The sequence below is a fragment of the Opisthocomus hoazin genome, chromosome 5 (genome assembly GCF_030867145.1).
Source record: "Opisthocomus hoazin isolate bOpiHoa1 chromosome 5, bOpiHoa1.hap1, whole genome shotgun sequence".
Taxonomy (NCBI): Eukaryota; Metazoa; Chordata; class Aves; order Opisthocomiformes; family Opisthocomidae; genus Opisthocomus; species Opisthocomus hoazin.
This window is the reverse complement of record NC_134418.1, coordinates 28,430,711-28,453,594: the sequence shown is the minus strand read 5'-3', so window position 1 is coordinate 28,453,594 and position 22,884 is coordinate 28,430,711. Positions and strand designations below refer to the sequence as shown.

Sequence of the window (22,884 nt, the reverse complement as noted above, 5' to 3'; positions counted from 1 at the left end):
TTCATTGTTCTCTGCTCACTTCAGGTCTGCTGCGGATACATCGTTTTGATCCCTTCTCCAGGTGGAGCAGGGCTAGTAAATGGGCTCTTAGGAGAAACTGAGAGCTGCCAAAATAATTCTGCCGCCAAGGAATGCATCTGGGCTCAGCCCCAGATGGCTTGCCTAGGCATCAGCTTTTGGTAAGGATGAGCACCAACATACCTTTAGTTTATCCTTAGCATGTAGAGGTCAAAATTACACATCCCTAGCAGAACAAAAGTGAGCAGAGAACGTGAAAAAAAAAAAATGACACATCTCTATCCAAGTCACTTGAAAACTGTTTCTTTCATGTACATTGGAGATTGAGATGTCAAAGCAATAAACTTTGACATAAAACTTCTCAAACTTCTCCCTGTTGTAAAGAACTTCTCTTCCATTTCTGTTAACTTCTTTACCTTGCACCGTAACACATGATGGTATACCTCAGGTATCCCCTTGTAAGGCATCTTGCTTAATATACTTCTGAAGTTCAGAGTTTCACTGCTCAGTTCTCCTTACCTTCTTCCTCTAGTGTCAGAGTGGCTAAGGACCTAAGTGCAGCCACACACGGTTCAACCACAGGTCTGCTAAACCTCTCTGCTGTCCCTAAAACGACAAAAATGTAGGGCAGAACAACACAAATTGGTCTTCTCAAAGCCACAGCCTCACTGACATGTCTGTCTTTCAGCAAGGTTTCCAAATTGTCCGAAGTCACTAGAATCTTCTTCCACAGTATTTATTTTGGCAATCTGTTCTCTTTCATGAGAAACACAATCAGTGAGGTACAAATCTACAACCAAAGATACCTACATACAATTATAACATGCAGGGACTCAAGTTCACTTATTAATGTATTTGCATGCGCTTCAAGGCAAGATGGATTTTCTTTATTACTGCAGCTTGTTTTGGAAAAAAACATTTCAACCTGTGTACCCACAGTGGCCTGATTGATTTCAGTAGTAAACTGCTGTTCCTTCAGTATTTCTAGGGGAAAATTAAAAAAAAAAAAAAAAATCTCTAAAACACTGAATATCAGTTTACACTACAGCACTGAATAACATTTAAGCCACCTTGTTTGTAGGAAAGAGAGCCTAGAGAAGATCCTGCTAAGACCCAATTCAGCACCAGAAGAACTGACAGAGTCTACATTTAAAAAGAAAAAAAATCATTACAGAACTTGTGTCAGTCAATACAGGTAATTTACTAGAGGCCAAGCTGGCATGGCAGAAATTAGGTCCCTTTCCTGAGGTTTTCAAAACATTTAATTCAAATGGTAGAAAGAAAGGTTTACTTTCCATGACCTTTTAATGAAGTCCCTCATAAAATACTAGGAAAGACAGAAAAAATTGATTGTTGAACAGAACTATTACGATCATCTCCAACCAGCTGACTGCAAGGTCCCACCTCAATTATTTAAGAATGTCCTTCAACAAGTGCCACAAATGGCAAATAAAGGATTTTGAAGTATTCCAGGTTACATTATGTGAAAAGACCGAGCGCTCTCCCTCTTTTGAAGTGGCTGAGACCATCTGCCTGGTTATTCAGACAGCCTAAAAGACAGTCCAGTATTTGGACTTCACCTCAAACAGACAAGGCCCTGAGGTCTGTCACTTCCCTGCTCAGGCAGATTTTGTGCTGCTTGGTTCATTTAAACAAAAAAAAAAACAACAAAAAGCCCAAACCACCACACACAGCGACAACACACCCACACCACCAAAAACCTAACCCAAAACTGTTGGCAATGGTATCACCAGCCAAAAATAAAGTTGCTGAACACAGGAGCTGAGTTTGCGACATGCAACCTTCTGCAATCTGACCACCACACAATCACTGTCCGGTGTCCCTGCAATAAGAATCCCTTGAGAAAGGGACTCTCTTAACTATGAAATGAAACATCTTTAGCAATCAAGACATACGCTGCATATCCAAAATCTTTCCTGAAACATGTTGCTTGACCACCTAATTTCTGATATCTGATACCATACAGACAAAAACTCCACAGTTTTTCAAGTTTCTCTGCTTTATCGCCAAGGCTTATTTCAAGTTTTGTCTCTTCTTTCCAACCACATACAGATTTTTTTTAGCCCAGTTAGAAGTAGTTCTCTCCATAACTGGATAAATCACTCATTTTCATCAGTATTAGTGACAAAAAGTGGCACTTTAATGAACCAGACAGTATGGTAAGTCCTTTCTGACTAATTTCAAGAAAATGATACCTGGCTTTTTCTTAAGTCTTGGACAACTTTGCTGGGATTGTCAAGCTACGGTTATTATGCAAGTCTAACACCTAAACCCAACCTCTTCAAGAAATTTTCCATACCCTTGACCATACAGAGACATGCAACCCATCTCTCTTACTATCTTTCTTCACGTCATCCTCAGATCTGGATCAGGACTAGTAGCCCGAACTGGAAACAGTGCCAGCAGGGCCCCCCGAGCCAGGCAGAAAGAGCTTACTATGTACTGGGGAAGGAACTGCACTCTTTGGGGGTAGGCGTGAACAGGATCAAAGGCACAGTTCCCACCGAAGTACAGAGTATTAATAAATACAGCTTGGCTATCCCTAGGCAGGTCGCTCCCGTACCGGGTGCATGCTACTTAACAGAGCGCATACTGTCAACGTCACAAAGGCACACTGAGTAACTACTACAGATAGATGGCTATGACCTTTGTTTTGCACCCATAAAATACTGTTACATGCATTGTTAATTCAGGAACTTCGCAAATCATCAACTACCTAAAGCCAGTATTATTGCTTGCCTTTACAATAAATGTAAAATTGCTTGAATTAACAGTACACGACCTTTACCAGCTATGTGACATTTTACTGAATAATTATAAATTCCAGACATTTTACAAGATGTACTGAATTCAAGTATAATTACAAAAGAAAAAACATATGCAGAGAAATATTAAATGTCCACACGTCAAATCAAAGTGACTTCCCCATACTAATATGAAGTAACCAAGACACAGACTGAAACAGTCAATACACCAACAAGCATCAGAATGAGGGTGAAAGAGAATACATTTGATTAAAAGGATGTATGGAAAAAACATGTTTCAACTCTAAGATTGCCCTTTGAAAGTTCTACCACCAGTGAAAATCCTCACCGTTGACTTTCAGATTTAATACAACTGTGGCAATAAGCCAAAATGCTTGCGGAATGATTTCTGCATTTTTCAAATGCTTTTTCTCACGTTAAGTTCTTCAACATCTTTAATTTGAAGACAAATTTAACAAAAAAAACTTTATATTACATTATTTATACAACATTGCATATTTTTTCTTCTGTCTTTAGATTTGAAGAAGCTGATCACAATCTCAAAAGCTTTAAATACAGTCTAAATTTCAGTTACAAAAAAATCAAACATATCCTAGAGTGTGGTGCTGTGTTCCACTATTTTAAGAGACATTTACCCCTAACAGTACTATGAATGCTGGCAATACAAAAATTTGACCCGGCTTACTGTTAGTGTAACAACTCTAGAAAGTAACCAAGACCTTTTATTTTAATTGGCGGCTTTGATTTACATAGAAAAGAGACACTGTTGTCAAAAGCCTCATATAATATAGAACAATTTCCTGCCTATCTACTATAATCTATTTTTTATTGTCTGTGGTATTTCAAAAATGTACATCTTTTTCACATTACACTTTGAATGCTCTCTTCAACTCATTTGCAGAATGTGATAACTGAACTAGAAATCTTGTTTATCCACAGACATTTAAGCAACCTGAAAAATATGGAATAACATATTCACCAACGGTTGCAGTCCACTGCAACAAGTCTGTAAGCCTTGGAACACTGCACCTTTTTTTTTCCCCCGTAACATCTTCAGTATGGTGCTTCAATCATTTTCTGGCTGAAAGAATCAGTTCATTTTCTCTTTAATTCACTCCAGCTCCTGGTTCCACAATTAACATCACTCAACCTCCACTCACCAAATACATATCTCGCCAACAAAGCTCCACATTGAGATTCCACCATCACCCTTACCAATAAAACCATGTTTTCAGAGGGCAAATAGGTTTATATCTGCGAGACTGAATACCATACTAGGAAACAGTTAAACTGAGGCACTGATTTTCACTACAGGGAAAAAACAAATAAAAAGATGATTTTTTGCTGAAGGTGGGAGGAATCACCCAATTATCTTAATATTGCTAAAAAAATATCATACTACATTATTTTATGCATTCTAACAAAATATAATTTCTTACTGTTCTTTTCCTTTTCAATCATAATTTCTTATTTCTGACCACATTTTTTAGATTTTGTTTATCTTTTCCTATTCCCAAGGGCTCAACACCTTAGTTTTCTTCCTCCCTTGTATCCTTTTCTTTTTACCACACACCTTGTTATAGTTTCTTTTCTTTTACTTCAGCAAAGCCTGATTGACTGCAGTTTCTATAGTCCATACAACCACTCAGAACTCCTGGCACATTTTATTTTCCTTAAAGGACATGCATTTCAAAAATCTGACTACTGTGCTTTAAAGCCTGGATTCCTATTTCTTTTTATACATAATAAAGCTATAGTCTACTTTTGATCTTAATTGTTTCTGTCTCACTAACAAGAAATGAAAAATTACTTATTTAAGCTACACAACAAAAAAGTCTTTTTGGTACACCTCGATTTCTCATTTACATGAAGCAGGTAAACGGCAGAAGAAATGTTAGTTGTACTCTCTATTCAGAGCTAACAATAAGAACAGAAGCAGCACAATACTTAAGCTAGAAGAAAAAAAAGCACGTTGTCATTTTATATTCACTTCTGCAATGTAAGCCTTCAGGCACGCACAGAAGTTCAGTTTTGTACAAGAGTCTGTGTTAATCAATTGTTCTATTCTACCAAGCCAAAATGCCTTAAGAACATATGACCATAAAATGAAACACTTTTCTTTCAAATCTTAAACAATATGCTTCTGTGTATTCTTTTGTAAGAAAAACATCCAAATCAACTTTAGAAAAAGGATTACTTAATTGAGAATTTTCAAAAATTGCCACACTTTCAATACACAAAATCCTAAAAACTCTTTGCAGGAAGCCTGTATTCGATGCACTCATCATTAGTGGAGGTACTTCCATAAAATGTAATTTCTGCTTTCTTACGGAAAAGGTAAGTCAGCTAAAACAGTAACAAATAAGGAGAACACAGAATTGCAGTCAGTGTATTACTTAGCAAATTGGTAGACACAACACACCTAACACTCTTCCCCATACCCCGCCTTGTTTGTTGTTGTTAAAAAAAAAAAAAAAAAAAAAAATTCTTCTGCTGTTCCCTGAGTCCCTGCTACTCCTAGACCAGAACCCAGAGGTAACGGTCTTGTAATGCAGTAGTCCACTGAAGCATCCCCTACTACAACATGCTGAATAAATGCTTGCTTTGGAAAGTGGAGAGGTCGAGGCGAACCACATCAAATACTGAATTCCACAGAGCATAGAGGAAACAATTTAGACTTGAAATTGATTCATGGGGGAAAGAAAATCACTTCAGGATTTTATCTTTCATAGAAAAACAAATCATACAGGAAAACACATATTATTAGTGTCCAGCCAAGTTTGACTTAAAAGACATTAAGATCACTCAGTATATTGGAACACTAAGACAATTTTTTCAAATATTGCAAGACTTAAAAAATTATGAGACATGGTGCAACAGGTAAGCAATCTTTCACAAAGCAGAGGGCAGTAGTACTCTGAACACAATTTGAAAAAACAGAACCTGCAAGGCCAGTCTACAAAAATAAATTACTTTAAAAGACTATACCTTAATTGAAAAATTCCTAGAATATAACTTAGTTAGCTAAATCCTCACTCATTTTCCTTAAAATTATCTTCCTTAAAATCAATCTAAAATATACATTATGTATTTGGATTTGTGACAAAGAAAAAACTCCACACTTCATAAATTTCTTTAATTCTGAGGATTCTATCATGCAAATGCATTAGCTAAATATTTTCCCCAAAACATTAAACCAAAAGTAAACTAAGTGCTGGACCCAAATCACCTCAAGTGTTAGACCATAAAGGCAGTTCAGAAAAAAGCAGTTAAAATGTCAAAATTGTTAAAAATAATCTGCAAATTATAATATATCTTAAAATGTAACAGCTTGGAATTACTTCTCCTTTCCAACCTGGCAGGTTCAATTAATTGATAATTTCATCCACCTCCAAGAAATGTAAACTTACAAGGTACTGCCAAAACCAGTCTACCTGCCTTTCTGTGGTACATCACCATCCAGGTCTTTTTTTAAAATGAAACTGGGTCCTCAAATTAGGCAACTCTTACGTATCCAAAAACATTTTGTCTTGGAATACAATCAAAAGGTGTGTGGATGTGTAGGCTTCTGACTCCAATAAGGAAATCAAGATCAGACTTCATACAAATTACATCTCTGATGAGTAAGAAAACATTTTTATAGGCTTTTGGAGCCAATGCCCTGTAAGAATATAAACTCATGCCTCCTCCTAAACTTAAATATGACAACCCTTCAGTATACTGAGATAACATTTACTAACCTCTCAGTGAAATCTCTGCCCCACAAAGTGCACACTAACACTACTGATCCATCAGTAACTCCAGCATACAAACCACCTAGATCACATTGGCTGTCTCCACTAACCTCCCCAGCAAGAACAGTTTTACTTCTCTTCAGCTTTTTTAAGATTTCTGGAATAACGGGTTTATTAAAGTGTCTATTCAAATTCAAAATCCATATAAATACTCTAGAAAGAAGTAAAGAGCTTATGCGTTATCAGATTCCAGTGTTCTTCATGAGTAAGACTAACGTCAGCAGAGTGCGTATTGAGATGAGATGAAGTTTACACAGAAGGGCGAGGAGAAAGGTAAATGATTTATCATGTGCTAAAATATGCCTTCCTTGCTTAATACAGTACACTTCCAAATTACCTTTAACTGAATTAATTTATTAATTAACTGAATTTCAAATCATCAGGCTTAAATATGCTAATTCTACAATAGGAGAAAACCAGATAAAGTAAACCTTCTTTTGGATTAGCCATAATCAGCTAATATGGAATAAAGAAGCCACTGGTGAGTGAGAATTATGTACTAAAGATATCCCTTCACCCACAATTACTGTATGTGAAGTCCCGTCTGGAACTAAACTCTGGAATGTTTTTCTACTTGAAATGACCAGCACGCAAAGTGCTTTGCAGTTGTCAAAAGGCATGCTATTTTAAATTCTCATAATTCACTGGTAAGTGACACTTCATATGAAAAAAAACATTCTAAAAAGCTTTTAGTCAAATGTGGACATATTGGTCTCCACAATTATTTGCTGCAAGGCTTATAATTTAATCTTAAATTGATATTTGAAGACTTGTGTTTCACATCAACATTTCTTCTGTCAGCAAGTCAGTTACTACTCAGCAACTGAGTCACCAGGAAGGTCTTATTACCACCTCTCACCCACGAGCAATTCTCATTTTACTGAAATCTGTTAAAGTGCATAAAGGATTTTCCTCAGAGTTACTTAATATGCAGTTATTTCACTTATGAACTTGCATGATCAGTACTCATGGCCTTATTAATAAAGACTGGGTCTTAAAGAATCTGGTGCAACTTGGGTGCCTACTGCAGAAAGCCTTGAGCCTGATTATATACAATGCTGGAATTGCACATTTCAAGGTTACAAACTCTAAGCACTTATCTCAGGATTGTCGAGGACCATTGATAGAATTACTTTACTTTCCCAAACAAGCAAGGTCATTTCTTAAAAAAAACAAAGGAAGCGCTTTAGAATTCAGATAACATCTAGAGGTAAATAAATTAAAAATACAATGTATTCGTTTTCTTATAAATAGTTCTAATACATTTTTTACTACTGTAACTTCCAGCTACATCTCTTACACCTTCCAGCAAAGACCATATCTGGCAGCCTATTAAAAGTATAAGAAGCCAAAAATGCCAGGTAACTTTTAATAAGCACTACCATAAATATCTCCCAGATTACATCTGAAGATATTTACAAATAAGAGAACAAGTGTCAAAGTAGGGGGAAAAAGAACAGAATTTAAACAAAGGAGGTTCACTGAAATCTCTGCACAGTAATTTCTTCACAGTAACTTAACATACTCTGGCTAACCACATACAGCCAACTCCAGTGAGCAGAAAAACCTTCTTTTTCTGAAGTGTGGTTGGTAATCACAATGGTGGCAAAAAGCAGGTTTCCAGGTCACGGTAGTCAAGAGAAGGCCAGCGCCTGTTTGAAAGAATTTACCTCATAAAAAAGAAACACTGTGAAGCAATCACATAGTTGAAATATTACAATTAGTTTAAGGTTGGCAGGTTCCACTGGAACAAACTCTTTCTAGCTAATCTTAATATCTCCCAAGAACCTTTAATGATATCTTGAAAGAAACTAAAGAAGTGCAAACTGACTGCAAAGGGACACAAATGGAAAAACTAAGTGTGTTGTGTATTTTCAGGCAGCTATATTTGCCTAACTAAACCTCAGGTCTTCAGTTCTGAATTGCAGTAAATATACTCTAACAGACTCTCCTGTGGAATTTAAGTCAAGTAGCTCTTTAAAATTGATTTTGCCACGGAAATTTTTGTCTGCAAGTCTAGTGCTCTTCCAGAAACAGATGCAGTGCTAACAGTCCAGGAAGCCTACAGCAAAAGTAAGCGAGGTATGGTGCTGAGGTCACTGCAATTTCAGAAGCTTTCCAGCCCTTCACATGACTTCTCTCCAAAACGGTAGCAACCTGAAGATCTCTTCTGCCAAGTCTATAGTATCTCCAAATCCACATGACGAACATCAGGATTTCGTTGCTGAAATAAAATTTTTAGAAGATACATTTTTATTGAAAATATTTAAACACATTTTTGCACATGGATACAAATACTGTATTTCTGGCATGATGCTGGCAACCGGATAACAAATCCCTTTTTGTGGTAACATAAGGGCTATTTTAAAATCAGGAATAGCTTCAACAAACATTGCTCATACTAGAAGCAATTTTTTGAAGGCTAAAGTAAACTTTTTGTTGACACTGAAGCTATTCATAAAGATTCAAAATACTGTTTCTACTAAGAAATATGCATTTTCTGATATCGTAGAAATAAGTTACCGTCATTACATAGATAATACAATCCACGAGAGGTTTACTGAAAGTCACAGACTTCAAAGTCATCCAGCATGTGACTCTGACTAGCATATTTAGTAACACATATTCAACAGCAACACAATCACTGAAATCCCTGCCTATACCATGAGCGTTCATTTTTATAAAATAATTAGTCATGATCCCAACTCCTCAAAAACCATTAAAAACTGGATATCTGCTGGTGCAGTTAAATTCAAAAATAATATTTTGTTTTTTAAACAGCATCACTCTAGGGATAGAAACTAAAACTAGAATACTTATCAGATACAATCAGCAAGGACAGACATGTTCTTGAGTAGTGTCTCCTGATGACCAGAAAAGGCAGTCATGACAGGACTATATTTGTCTGGCAGTCAGTGTATATATTTATATATATACACACACACTTACAGTTCTGTATTCACATCAAAAAATGTTGATATTAACAGTCACAATATAATTATAAAATTAAAAATTGAAAAAATCCTTTGTTGCATGAACCAAAGGATATTTAAATTGCAAAATGAAAAAAAAATAGTAAGAAAATTATGACAGACTTATAAAAGTAGTAAACACTGTACTACTTCAATAAGAGCAAAAGAAGTTGAGTAGAGCCCTCATCACACATTGATATAATGTACCAGATTTTATAAAAAGCTGAAATTTTCTTCTTTACAACCAAAGCAAAATTCAACAGCCTGTAAATAATCTGACATTCTGAGAACACAGTAACCAAGACATAAAGGTCTCATTTCATTAAAATATTGTTCTGCAGTGGTATCAAACTGAACAAAATACATAACAAATGGATCAATGGCAAAGTAAGGGTTTTCTGCAGGTCAGAACTTAGTTAATGATACTAGAGCAAGAAAACTTGCATTAGGATTATCAATGTCTTCCCCTCCCCCATATTTACAAACAAAATTCCAGAAAGTAGAAGAGCAGTGATATTGTTTAAAATACATGACAGAATAAGCACTCCCTAAGAAGCAGCTGAATTTTACCTTTAGGTCCTTCTCAAGTCTGTCTACTTCAGCTCCCAGTGTGTCAATGATATTCTCACCATGCTTAAGCATGAAGGCTTCTAATTCTTCAAGGGTTTTCACTTGTTGAATTTCCTAGGAAGAAATCAAATTTAAGATGTGAAGATGAGGGAAAGAAAAGTAAGGAATAACAACACTACAGAGGGTCCTGATGTATTTCAAGTGGGGGAAAAAAAAACAAACGAAACAAAAAAACAACACTTTTCAGCTTTTGCCATTTCCTTTCAAAATGTCATCTGTTCTTATGTCTCAGAGACACGGAAGAGTAGTATCTACTCAATGAAAAAAGCTGGCTTACCATTACACCTGCACTGGATATGAAACCTTCTTCTGTCTTTAATGGATTTCCTCCTTTATTTTCCAAATAAGTTTAGAGAAATTAACTCATTTTCTAGAAGTTTCTGGGGTATCCCTTGCTCACAGCAAGGCAGAGCAGGGTACCCCTGTGTATTCTTTTCTAATTTTCATACATTCTTGCTATTCCATTACACTGCTTACTCTGGGCATCACATTACCAACTCATCTGAAAATCCACAAGGATACTATGAATGCTGCTGTAAATATGGCTCCTCCATAGTATCAGGAAACTTGAAGACAGGTGACAGGGACTCCAACAAGGAGACCCACAGCATAGGAGACTGAAGGAATGAGACTAAGGAAGACAGGATGCTATGCTCCGCTCCTCCCTCCAAAAACCCCACAGACATCAGAAGCACCAAAACAGGTACTACAGCACTGTCATGAGCTTTCCTTAGCAGTCTCACACCAAGTTGGTCAAAAGCCATTTGCCCTGTAGTATCTCAGCCACAGCTGAGCTGATACAGCTGCAGTATATTTAGGACAAACTGGTTATTGCTAACAGACAGAGTAATTATTAAATAGTTAATTCTTCTTGCATAGACAACTACAACACAACACCAATTTCTCCCCACACACACTCTAAAACTGAAGAGGAGTAATGTAATTGAGTGAGCATAAAAGATATCCCAACCACAATAACCTATGACTATGATCATGGCAAGTCTAACGTGAAAAAGTAACAAGATTAATCTGAATGACAGCATTTCAAAAATATTTCACAACTTTCGAAAGAGTAATGTTGATAACAATGCTAGTTGAATGAGCTAATTATTTGAAAAACTATAGATCAAAAGGCAAGCACTAAGTCTGCCCTTAACTTTGGGTGGCTGAGTCCTGCTGCAAGCAGCTATCCTTTAACAGTGTTTTCACAGCTGACGTGAGGTTACTACATGGAACTGCGATGACCTGCATAAGAAACAGTAGCCAACCTAGACACAATCATGAAGAACTCTACCAACAATTCTAGTTGGAAAAACCAGCAAAGGGTGTATGCAAACGCCAAAGGGAATAGTGGATGAAAAACAAAAGCTAACAAACCCTTTGAAAAAAAAGTAGCATAGTAAACAGCTGCAACAGCAAAGCAACTGAGACTTGGCCATATAAAACCAAGCACTCTTCCTTTCAACAATTTATTAAATAATCCAAAACAAGAACAGACCACTTATTGCACTATATATATATAATATACATACATTCTTATTTTGACATTGAAGGGTAGTACATTTTAAAAACTCGGACACTGACTAATGCTTTAAAAAATTGCAGTAATTTAAATGTAAACTCAGGTAACTTTGAAGTCATGTTTAACGGACAGGCATAAAATGCAGACATCTGACATCTACTTTTCATTTTAAAAGGGTATCAGAAAGAAATCTTGTATAGCTACACAAGAAAATGTATATAAGCAAGGTACTGGTGAAAACGGGTAAGCAAGCAAAACATTTTGCCCACTTGAAACTCTCCTGGTAATTTAGATAAATTGTTCTTCATAGTTCATAGCTTTGCCATGTAAAATTCAGCTGAAAGCAGTTTTGCATTTCTGTATTAGAGGGGAATTTAAAAAAGCTACTCTAAACTACATTAGATCAGAGACAGACACATACTTAAGGGTAGTTAATTGTTAAACGCTGTCAAAATGCTAAGTCATGTGATAAAAGCAATCCATACTCAAGCCTAGTCTGAATGGCAGGATCTGCAGACTGTAACACGGTATCTTCAGCACCCAAGGCAAAATGCTCTGCCAAAACAGATGCTCATTCTCAGGTGACAGGCTTCCAATTTTAACTAGAGATCTTGTAATTCAGTAAAAAATTATTGGAATAATCACGTTCTTATCAAACTTAATTTGGACAAATCTGCAACGTCTAACAAAAAAAAAAATTAATTAAAAATGTGCCCTCCTCCTACCCAGGCCCTACTCAACCCAGAAGGGGCTCTATTTCAGCAGCACATAATATGATTCCGAGCACAGATACTTAACAGACTAACAAAGTAAAAACATCTGCAATCCTCCAAAATGAGGAAACAGAATATATCTCATCTACTTGAAAATCCTGGTTTTAGACATATTTGAAATATCAAATGCTGGAAGTTACAAAATTTTTTTTTTAAACATACTTGTAGCAGCTGTTCAATGTCTTGTTTTTCCAGGTAAGAACGAGTAACAACCCGTCCATCAAAGTCTACTTCTGCCTTGAATCTCACTTTGCTCATTCCCATGTCTGTGGCTTTAACATCATGAATTGCTCTGAAACACATAATTTTTAAACAAAAGGTAGAACAACATAAAACAAACAACTAGCTAGTTTGACTTCTGATGTTAACAACACCATCACAGTAAAATGTTTCTATAATTTTAAAAGGCCATTGCCTTTGACTAACATATCCTCATTTTGTCACCATACACTTCCATTAAATACTAATTTATAGTTAAGTGTTTATACCACTTCCACAGGCATCTACTACACCACCACAAGTATCCCACATCTATAAAAGGCTTGCTGCCATAAAAGACAAACGACGAGAAGCATCATAGATTTAGAACTAGACTAATAGTACTAAAAAAAAAATACCACAATAGAAAGTGAGAACTTCCCTATTTTGAGTTAAACATTTAAGTTCAACTTCTTTGCTACTGCATAGTTTTTGTGCATACATATATACATGCACCTATTGAAAAATCCTTAAGTATCCTCAATTCCAAGGTAAAGAACAACAGTCTATTGCCAATTACTGAAAGCTCACATTGCAATTATAGAAATGTCCTTTCCTAGATAACTATGATTTGTAAAGGCATGACCTTTTGGAGAATCTTCTATTCAAAGTTACATTTGATATATGAAACAGTTATGGATATTGTGCTTGGAACTCATTTTGGATCATACTGAATTATTGATCACAACTAATCATAATACAGCTGTTTGTAAATGCTGAAAATGTGTATTTATTTAAAGGTTCCTAACAGACACTAGCACATGAATGTTGCAATATGTTTCCATGTTGATCCTCTGAAAACTTGTTTTTCTATAGCATAGTTTTGTTCTAGTTTGTTAGATAAACTCCATGATGTGTGAATACAGGTAATAAAAAGCCCTCTATTTTTCAGGGATAACAAGATATGAAGCAAACTTAGGACTTACTGTGGTGCATTTCAACAGTGGAATAAATATAAAATAAAATTTTAGAATACTCTATTTTTTTTTCTAATTAGATTAATATAAACTTAGTCTATCTTTAAAGCTAAGTAGAATTTAAAATTGTCACAGCCGAGTACGTTTCCACATTTTTCCACCAAAGTCAGAAAAAAAGTGGAAACTAAAATAAAACGTAAATCACAAAGAAATTTCAAATTTTTGGTATGTTTTCTTCTGAGATTTCCAAAGCAAAACAAGTATATGAGGTCCACTATAAAATATTCTAAAGACTTTAGTTTTATTAACAGCAAAATGCAATCTTGACAATTTTTTAAATTCTAACACAAAATTCAGATTCAGCAATAAAGCTCCTTTGATTGAAAGTACTAAACTTTTTTTCATTTTACTATGTCGTGTAATTTCACAGCATCTTTAAATTTAGCACGCCCTTTGTCTTAGGCAAATTTATTCTTCCCAACTAGAAATGTTTCTTCTCATTGGAATGTTTATAAATTAGAACTAACTTCACAAGGGGTGCAGGAAGAAAGCGGAAGGCATATATTTCAGAAGCAGCCTGCTAGAGTGAACAGCCTACAAAGAACAGGAGGCAGAAATTTAAGATGAACAGTCACAGGAAATGTTTATGGAATATTTCTTGTAATACTCGGAGTGGAGGATGGGTAAGTACATTAAAAAAGAAATAAAACATGAACTAAATATAGAGACACCAAAAAATACATCTAAGTAAACATTTAAGCAGATTAGAACTGTCTGCTTACTGGTAGCAACAAAGAATTTCCATCTCCAATCAAATTTACACAGCTATTCTGTGGAAGCGACCCAATCCAGACGGTATTAACTGGAGTAACCTAACCAGCATCCAACTACCACCTCACACAAGAGGGTATTTAAGATAACAAATGTGGTTCGATTAGTGTTATTGAAGAGAATTTGAGTCCATGTGATTCAAAAACATTGAAGATATATCAAGTGCCTATCAGAGCTAAGCAAGAAGATAGCAAGAGATATTTGAGATTCGCATTAAGCAGTAACTTGATGACAAAATTCAGTGGAATGTAAATATGAAGGAAAAAAAAGTCTACCTTACTGCTTATAATCTGGAAAGATAAGACAGTGAGTCAAGAGGAGAAAAATCACTAATAATTAATACAAATGTGCATGCTAAAACTTTAAAGCTTGCTTATGGAAGCTTCTGGGTGGCTAGAAGACAGCCATCAATTTAAACTAGGGAAAAGAGCAAGTTTCACATTAACGAAAAATCTCCCAGAGTACGTCAAGTTACTCGTTTTGAGCCATCAGTTGTAGTATTTTTTTTTTCTATGAACCACAATGACTTATTTACATATTTTCCAGCACAAAAGTAGCACAATTACCCAATAGCTATTACAATGAAGTAAAAATTAAAGATGAAACTGTCACTAAGAATAGTTTATGCCTAGGGATCCGTGATTACATTCCATAAGAATAGAATCAGGACAGTCTGTACCACAGAATGTATTTTATTTCACAGTTCTGAAAGCCTAATCTCCTACACTTCAGCTAAGCTGAACACAAGAAAGATTTACACATCAAAGGTGTGAATCAGAATTAAGAATCGAATGTTTGTGTAGCAAAAAATGAAATCAAATACTTTTCCAGCTGAGAAAAATTCTGACTGAAAGCCCATTCTGGATCACAAATGAAGTTGGGGCTACAACTAGAAATTACCAAGCAAAATGAAAAGAAAGGGGAAATAAATAGCCAAGACCCTAAAAAAGAAATTATGAAGTCCAGCAAACTGACAGGAGAAACATAAAAAAAGGCATTGTCTGTGGTACAAACCAACATTTTTTTAAGTATAGCAGAAACAAAGGATAACCTGGAAACAAGCCTGCTACTAGATGGAAACAATAAAATTGTTACTAATGATACAGAATAGGCAGAAATATGCAATAAGCACTGTTTTCGTGATCTGAAAAAGCAAAAACATATTAGTACAACAAAGCATTTCTCGATTAGTAGCAGAGAAACATACTGGATATTCAAAAGAGAAAAAAATGCTTCTAATTCAGCAGGCTCCATAACCTGCATTCAAGAATAAAAAGAACTATGAATAACTGTGAAGGCAAATTAATTTTTCATCCTGCAATACTGATGAGGATTTTAAAAAAGAGATTAACAACACTATGCTAAAATCTGAAGAGTGGCAAACGAGGCAATCCACAAAGACAACTTCACCTGACAATCCAAGGAAAAACAGTGAAAAAGGTGGGCTGGAAAAAAAATATATTAAGACCACTAATTCCAGTCATTAAGGTTTTAGGTAATGCACTTCTTGTAAAGTAACCTTGTAATAAGAGGTTATTTTAGAAGTACAGCAGCCAGTATTTTCTGATCAATCCAATACTTGATAATTAGCAGCAGAACATGATGCTCAGGCAAGCTACTGCTGGAATAGCAAGTTACAAGTGGTGGAGATGGTGATGGGAGGTGGAAATCAGAACCTCTGGATCCTTTAGTCAGTTTGGATCTAAAATACCTTTTGATAAACACTATGTGATTCCCTAATACATTCCCTTCAGATTTGGCAGAACACATCCGAAAAGAAAGACTGCAAGCCCTCCCTGAAAGAACAAGGGAGGACTGTTCTGGGAAGCAGCAACTGCACAAAAGACTGCATTTGAGAACTCCGGTACAGTTTGATAGCTGAAGGCCCTGAAAGGTTGAATAAAACGAGCAAATATTAGTCACAGCTGTAGAAGCAGACTAGTACTCCGCAGCTTTTTCTTTTACATTTGGTGTCAGTAGGAAAAATGTAAAGTGTAGGACATACTACTACACAACCCAATTTAAGAAAATGGGAAAGTCTGAACATTCAAGAAAATGCTGGAAGTTTTACAGGCCCAAAGCTATGTTGATGAAAATGTACAAGTAGCCTCTTGAAGAAATTATTCATGCTAAAAGACTTTCTCATTTCACAGGAGAAAGCTGAAAACAAACCAACCAAAAAACCTAACTAACCAAAGGTTGGAATAAGAAAAAAATTAGAGTATCTTTTTCCCCAAATTAGGCCTAGTTACAAGGAAAAGTAATATACATTTACATCTCAGAGAACTCTGAGATCAAGCCCAGGTGTCTTATTAGAAAATGCAAGTTAACCAAGCTCAAGATATTGGGGTTGTTGCAGGAAGAACATGGTCAAAGACAAAGTGTGCACTAAAAGACATCAAAGCGGATAACGCAATGGATCTAAGAAAGAGATCACTCATGACAAAGTGCATACAGAAGGTCCGGCAAACAGTGTTATGAGAAGTACCTAAATGTTTTTCAGCTTCTAACCTTAAGATAAACATGCACTTTCTTACCAAGTTTTCAATTTTTTTTTTATTCTTTGTGCTTTTTTAAAATTACGTTACTGTTTTTTTAAAAAAAAAGTCCACAGCAAGAAGGACATGAACTAAGTCTGCTCTGTTGAGAAGTTATAGCCATCTAAAAAATGGTATATAATATAAAATGGTGCTTGGGCTAGTAGAAATTTTATTATTCCAGCCTGAGATAAGCAAAAGCCACCTGTGCACCATGGAAAAAAGAACTACAGAAGTCATATACAAATAACCACGTGAAAACACCTTCTCTAACACAGCACTGTTGTCACATGCTCCACCATTCAGACTAATGCAGGGCCACGACAAATACTTCAGTTATTGACACGTGAAAATTCTAACACAATCCTATTCCTAAACAGGAATCTTTTTAGCTTCTGGAATGAAGAGCATATCATTCAGACCAGCTGCTTGCAACCGAGATGATGCAGCAGTTAGTTTCTTTCAAGTACTCTGATTTTAACTAATGGGCTTGGTTTTTTTCCCCCCTCCAGAGCTCAGTAATGACTACAAATAAAGCACTACAATATTCCAGCTGATTTACGCCGAAATATATTCCTGAATAAAGATTAAGAAGAAAACAGAGGGTTTTGCTTCTAAATCAAGGTCAACAGGGTTAAACTAAGTTCAAATAGCTCCTTAAAAAGCATTTAAACAAGATTTAAGAATTACAACAAGCTGTAAGTTTATTTCATTGTGAATTGCAGATTTCCAAAGAAAGAGAAATTAGCACTGAGTTCATTCTGTACGCATCCAACATGCGGAATCTATTATACAATAATACTATTGCAGCACTTCACTGCCAACTGCTACAGAATTCCAGACACTAAATATTAACAGTAAAATAATTTAAATATTTAAGTGCTAATAAACTACAAAAGCAACATTACAATATCATTTAAGTGCTTGCATTTCATGCATTTCAAAATAGTTTTAAGTTTCTCATTAAGTCATTGTCAACTCTTGTTATTAATGTAACTGTTAGAACGTATTTGCAACTTCATTTCAGCTCTGGAACATCTGAGAGGTACAAGTACTTACTTATTGAAATTTTAGCACAGAATTAGGAATTAGTAATAATTAAGATTCTAAACTCTCAATACGGAAGAATCCAACCTAAAAATAATCAGTCTCACCAGATTTCTCTCATTTAAAATGCCTGAACTATTTTTTCCAAATGCTGTTTTCCTGCTTTTTGTTGTTCTTCGCACAGATTGAGCTGCAAACATTCTTACCTTACTACAGGATCACTTTCCAGTAACTCTGTGAGTCGCTGCAGTTGTTCAGGTTGAATGGATCGTCCCAGCAGGGCTTCAGTGTTAGTGTAGATCAGAAATGCTGACACAGTTCCTAACAAAGTTCCAACACCTAGAGACCCCACACTGTCATAATAAGGGTTTCCTAAACAAGACATGTCAAATCAGTTTCACAGAGCATTTCTAAAACATAGGAAATAATTCAGATTTCACATGAAAGGAGTACATAGTTTTGGGGCTTTTTTGGCTTTTGGTTTTTGCTTTTTGATGGGATTTTTTTGTTTGTTTGGGGGTTTTTTGGTTGGTTGACTTTTTTTTAATGCACTGGCATTTCTTTCCTCCTGAGGAACAAGATGAAGCTGGAAGAAAACAAGTTATCTTAAGATAAAGCCTCAAGTCCCTCCTGTTCCCCAGGCACTCCTGCCTCCTGCAGGACTAATAAGTGAGTAAACTCATCAGCTATTTGGGTTTCTGTGTATAGATTTACCTTTATTAATAGAAAATTATACACACCTAAACACAAGTTGTAGCACAAGAGTCTGTTCTTTTATGAGTAACTCAAAAACTTGCAAGTATTAACCATTTCTGGAATACAGCACTAATATAATAAGTTTTAAACACATATTTATTCATCTTCAGATTTGTAGAAACAGTAATATATTTTTAACTTTATGAAGGAAACTACAGATGGAATAAAAAACTGGACTTCTATATAAAAAAACAAAACTTGCAGTTAACTCACTAGAAGCCACAAAGAAACAAAATTGCCTTTTTTTAAAACAATTCAAAAGCCAAAGTAAATATTTAAAAAGGGACAAATAAATAATTTTTCCTCTTTAGAAAACATAACTCCGCAAAGACCGGCTTTGAATCAGTTGCCATATACATCATCCTATCTGCGTGAGTTCAGTTTGCCACACTGCTCAGGAGCATCTATTGTAATCTGAAGATAACACTAATGCCACTACATATCAAAAGGAAGGAAAGAACTGCTTCCTTAAACCCTCCCCACATACACACAGAGCTGCATACCACTGAACAAGGAAGCCCAAATTATGTAATCCCACCATGGCACACAGTGATTTAAACAACTGATTACAATAAATATACCTTTAGTAAAAAATACCTGAGTTTGTATGACAAAATGGCTCAAAAGGAAGTTAGACCCATCTCCACCTCCTCTTTCAAGCCTAAACCCACCATTAATAGACAGATGAAGAAAATAAACTTCTTTTTATTTAAAATATTTTCAACTCAAACTACTAGAAATCAGATCAGAGAACAGTATAAACCTCCAGAAGCTTACACAGTACAACTATCAGAAAAAGAGTAGAGATGTTCCAACCCAAACAACTCTATTTTTCTATGTATTTAAGTCACCCAGTATAAACTAAATGCTCTGTGTTCATATCATGAACAGGAGGAAATTCAGATCCTGCTTGCCTCAGTTGGAGGCAGAATTTTACCTGTTAAAGATGTCAGACCCATACAGGTAGCAGCTACAGCCACACTCAGAACTGCTGCAGCATCCTCCAGTAACACCACGTTTGTACTAGGATCACAACTCTGCACGACTGCATATACAGAAAAAGAAAAAAAAAAAATCATACTGCTTTGGAAAGCTTAGCTTTACATTACGCAAAGTACTTAAACTATACAAACACCAGCAACTTAAAAGAAAAATTTCTGTACATATATAGGTGTAAACTGCATTTTTGCATATGCACACACATCTGAAAGCATTCATAAATACATAGAACAAGCCCTGTGCCAATTATGGAAGCTTCTCCAAAATGTTTGAAGCATTTAAAGGGGCATTTATCCTGAAAAATGCAAGTAGTTTAGTAAAAGTATCTATGTAGTGCTATTTAAATCAACAGGTTTTCATATAATTTGTAAAATGTATTTGTTACTAGAAAACAGATCAATAAAGGAAGGGGAAAGGGAAAACAGACAAAATTGTTTCTGCAAATACAGGGAAATAGATTCTGTTTTAAATAACCACATACTTCATTGCTATAACGACACATACCATATTGATAGAATGACAGACCCTTGGCTCGAGCACTCCTGCGAATTTCATTTATAGCAACAAGAAGGGTAGCTGAAACAACACCAAAATAGTTGCTGAAAATGGTTAGAGGCAAAGAGACTTGTTTCCATCTTGAAAAGAGGGAACTTTTCTTTATAGCATAGCAACAGATCATCAAGAAAGCTCTGATAATTGGTACTTTGAATAATGACAAAGCATAGTTACCTTCTTTTCTACATGTGTCTCTCCCATAGAAATTGGAATAGTTACATTCACTGATAGTTTAAAACCAAAAAGGCATTCTACATATACTTTCTAAATTATGTGTTCTTCAACTTCTTATTGTATAGACAGATAGGAAAAAAAAGTTATCCCGGGTTTTTTTGTTTGTTTGTTTACAGAGCAAGCATTTGCAGAGCTCAAAACTTTACTGGAGCAATTATGACTGTAATTACTCACATTGTACTCTTAGAGATTACGAATACTTAAACAGAAATATTTCTTGAAACTGCTTACCTCCTTCAGACACCAATGACCCTGCTAAAATGCAGTATGCCTGTATAGAAAAAAAGTCTCAATTACTATGTTATATGCATATTTGTACAGACCTCTTCACCATAGACTATCCAAATACAGCATTCCAGAACCCCATTACCCACTGTGCCACATAGCTGTCCCCAAACGGTAGGCAAACAACAGCATTTGAATTATGCAATATATTGCAAAATATGAAAGGAGGACCTCTTGGGAGGTGCGCAGGGAAAATGTAGGGTTTAAAGAACAGCTCATTTTGCTATAAGATCAGCTACCGTTTAACATGATTTTTTTCTTAATACGTATTCTCATTAAGGATGGTTTGAGTTAATTGTGTTGGGATTCAAACTGACTCACGAAGTGAATTTCTGACTGTGCCATTACTTTCTATTAAGTTACTAGTGTTAGATAGGGTATCAAACAAGATTAGCTTACCCAGAGAAGTGATTCTATAGGATGAGGGTGAAGTAAGCCTATGATCCCATGATACCAAGAAAGTCCTGCGCCCATCATGAAAATGCCCACCCCACTAATCAGGGAGGCAATATAGCGCATGTTTGTGAAACCATACCTAGATGAAAAGAAAGAGAGAGATTTAGGAAAACAAGATTCTGTATCTCTACAAACATATCTACAAGTTTTTTCCATTAATTTCCATGTCTTAAATTATCATCATATGACTGGGCATCTATTTAAGTCAAAGCTGCTAAATCCAACCTAATCCAAGGAAAAAAAGCCACTTGGAAAATAGTAGCTAGTACACAAAGGACATCCAGCGTAGATATTTTTCTAATTCGTTTTTAAAGCAGCTATTTACATAGCTGTATTAGCTCTTGTGATGAGACGGAGGATTTGACTACTGAAAAAAAAAAAAACCATCACCCACAACACTCATCACACATTTTATTGAAATGCTACTTCTAAATGAAAACTTGTAGCCTTATAGGCAGCCAATCTACATAATTTATAATGCTAATTTAAAGGGAATAAAATTTGTGACATCTTTAAGTAGTTAAGATAACTGCAGACATTCAACACTTGCAGTTTTTAAGAGCGGTGGGAAGAGCTCAAGTAATATTAAAAGTGTGCCTGTATCCCTTTTTTGGGTATTAACTGCTACTACAAACAGTACATTTCTTCGGCAACATTTAAAAAGCAGTAATACAAAAAACTCTATCAAGGAAGAAGTGAAAAAAGCGAGAGAGGGGAAGGAAATACAGTGAATACTTAGACAGATTTAAAACCATTTTTTAAAATTACCTGACACTCTTAATAAAGAAAAGCTTAACTAATTCTGTAAACTAGATGTATTTTGAACTAGTGCCTACATTATGAATGACTTGCCCAAACACGTTAAGTGTAAAGCCGGTCAACACCAAGAAAATATCATGGAGATTATAGCTTCTAACTTTCATGAAGTTGTAAGAACTTATCAATAATATCCCTATTACTCAGATAAAAACAAAGAGTATTTTAAGTCAAATATCTCCCTACACTACAAGCAGCTGCCTTGCAGAAAAGAGCACTTTGTCGAAAATAGGAAGACGACCATATTTTTTATTTGTAAAAAATCTTGTCATTCACATGAACGGTATTTAAAAACAAAGTACATCTATCCATTGGAAGAGGCAGAAGAGCCCAGAATAACCTAAAGAAATAACGCCAATTAAAATAATACACACCCAAAAGTATAATAAACATCATTAAATACAACATGCATGAAGCTACTGAAGCCACAACTCCTGCAGTTTGGAAGAAATTGCTTTTGTCACTTTACCTATTGTAAAATCAGAAACAATGCATTCCAGAAATGATACGAAACAGCAGATTAAAAAGAACAAGGTGATGCCCAAACAAGAAGAGATCTTACTCCTACATATAATTACCAAAATCATTATTTACTCAAAAAGCTTACGGATGACTAGGATCAGGTGTCCTTGCAGACTGACTGATACCCAAAGCTAGCAATGCCTATTTAGGACAAGAAGAAAAAAAACTTTGTTAAA

General features: G+C 35.5%; 1 protein-coding gene across 1 annotated transcript in view; it reads right to left on the bottom strand.

Moving 5' to 3' along the window:
* Positions 1 to 1,013: 1,013 nt before the first annotated feature.
* Positions 1,014 to 22,884, bottom strand: part of SLC30A9 (solute carrier family 30 member 9) — a 44,445-nt gene continuing 22,574 nt past the window's right edge. The window contains exons 10-18 of the mRNA XM_075420761.1: positions 22,794 to 22,849; positions 21,314 to 21,449; positions 20,861 to 20,900; positions 20,345 to 20,416; positions 19,779 to 19,886; positions 18,292 to 18,457; positions 12,658 to 12,787; positions 10,141 to 10,254; positions 1,014 to 8,822 (exon numbers count right to left, since the gene is read on the bottom strand). Of these exons, the coding sequence (XP_075276876.1) occupies positions 8,778 to 8,822; positions 10,141 to 10,254; positions 12,658 to 12,787; positions 18,292 to 18,457; positions 19,779 to 19,886; positions 20,345 to 20,416; positions 20,861 to 20,900; positions 21,314 to 21,449; positions 22,794 to 22,849 (867 nt within the window). The 3' untranslated portion in view covers positions 1,014 to 8,777. The remainder of the gene's footprint in view (positions 8,823 to 10,140; positions 10,255 to 12,657; positions 12,788 to 18,291; positions 18,458 to 19,778; positions 19,887 to 20,344; positions 20,417 to 20,860; positions 20,901 to 21,313; positions 21,450 to 22,793; positions 22,850 to 22,884) is intronic.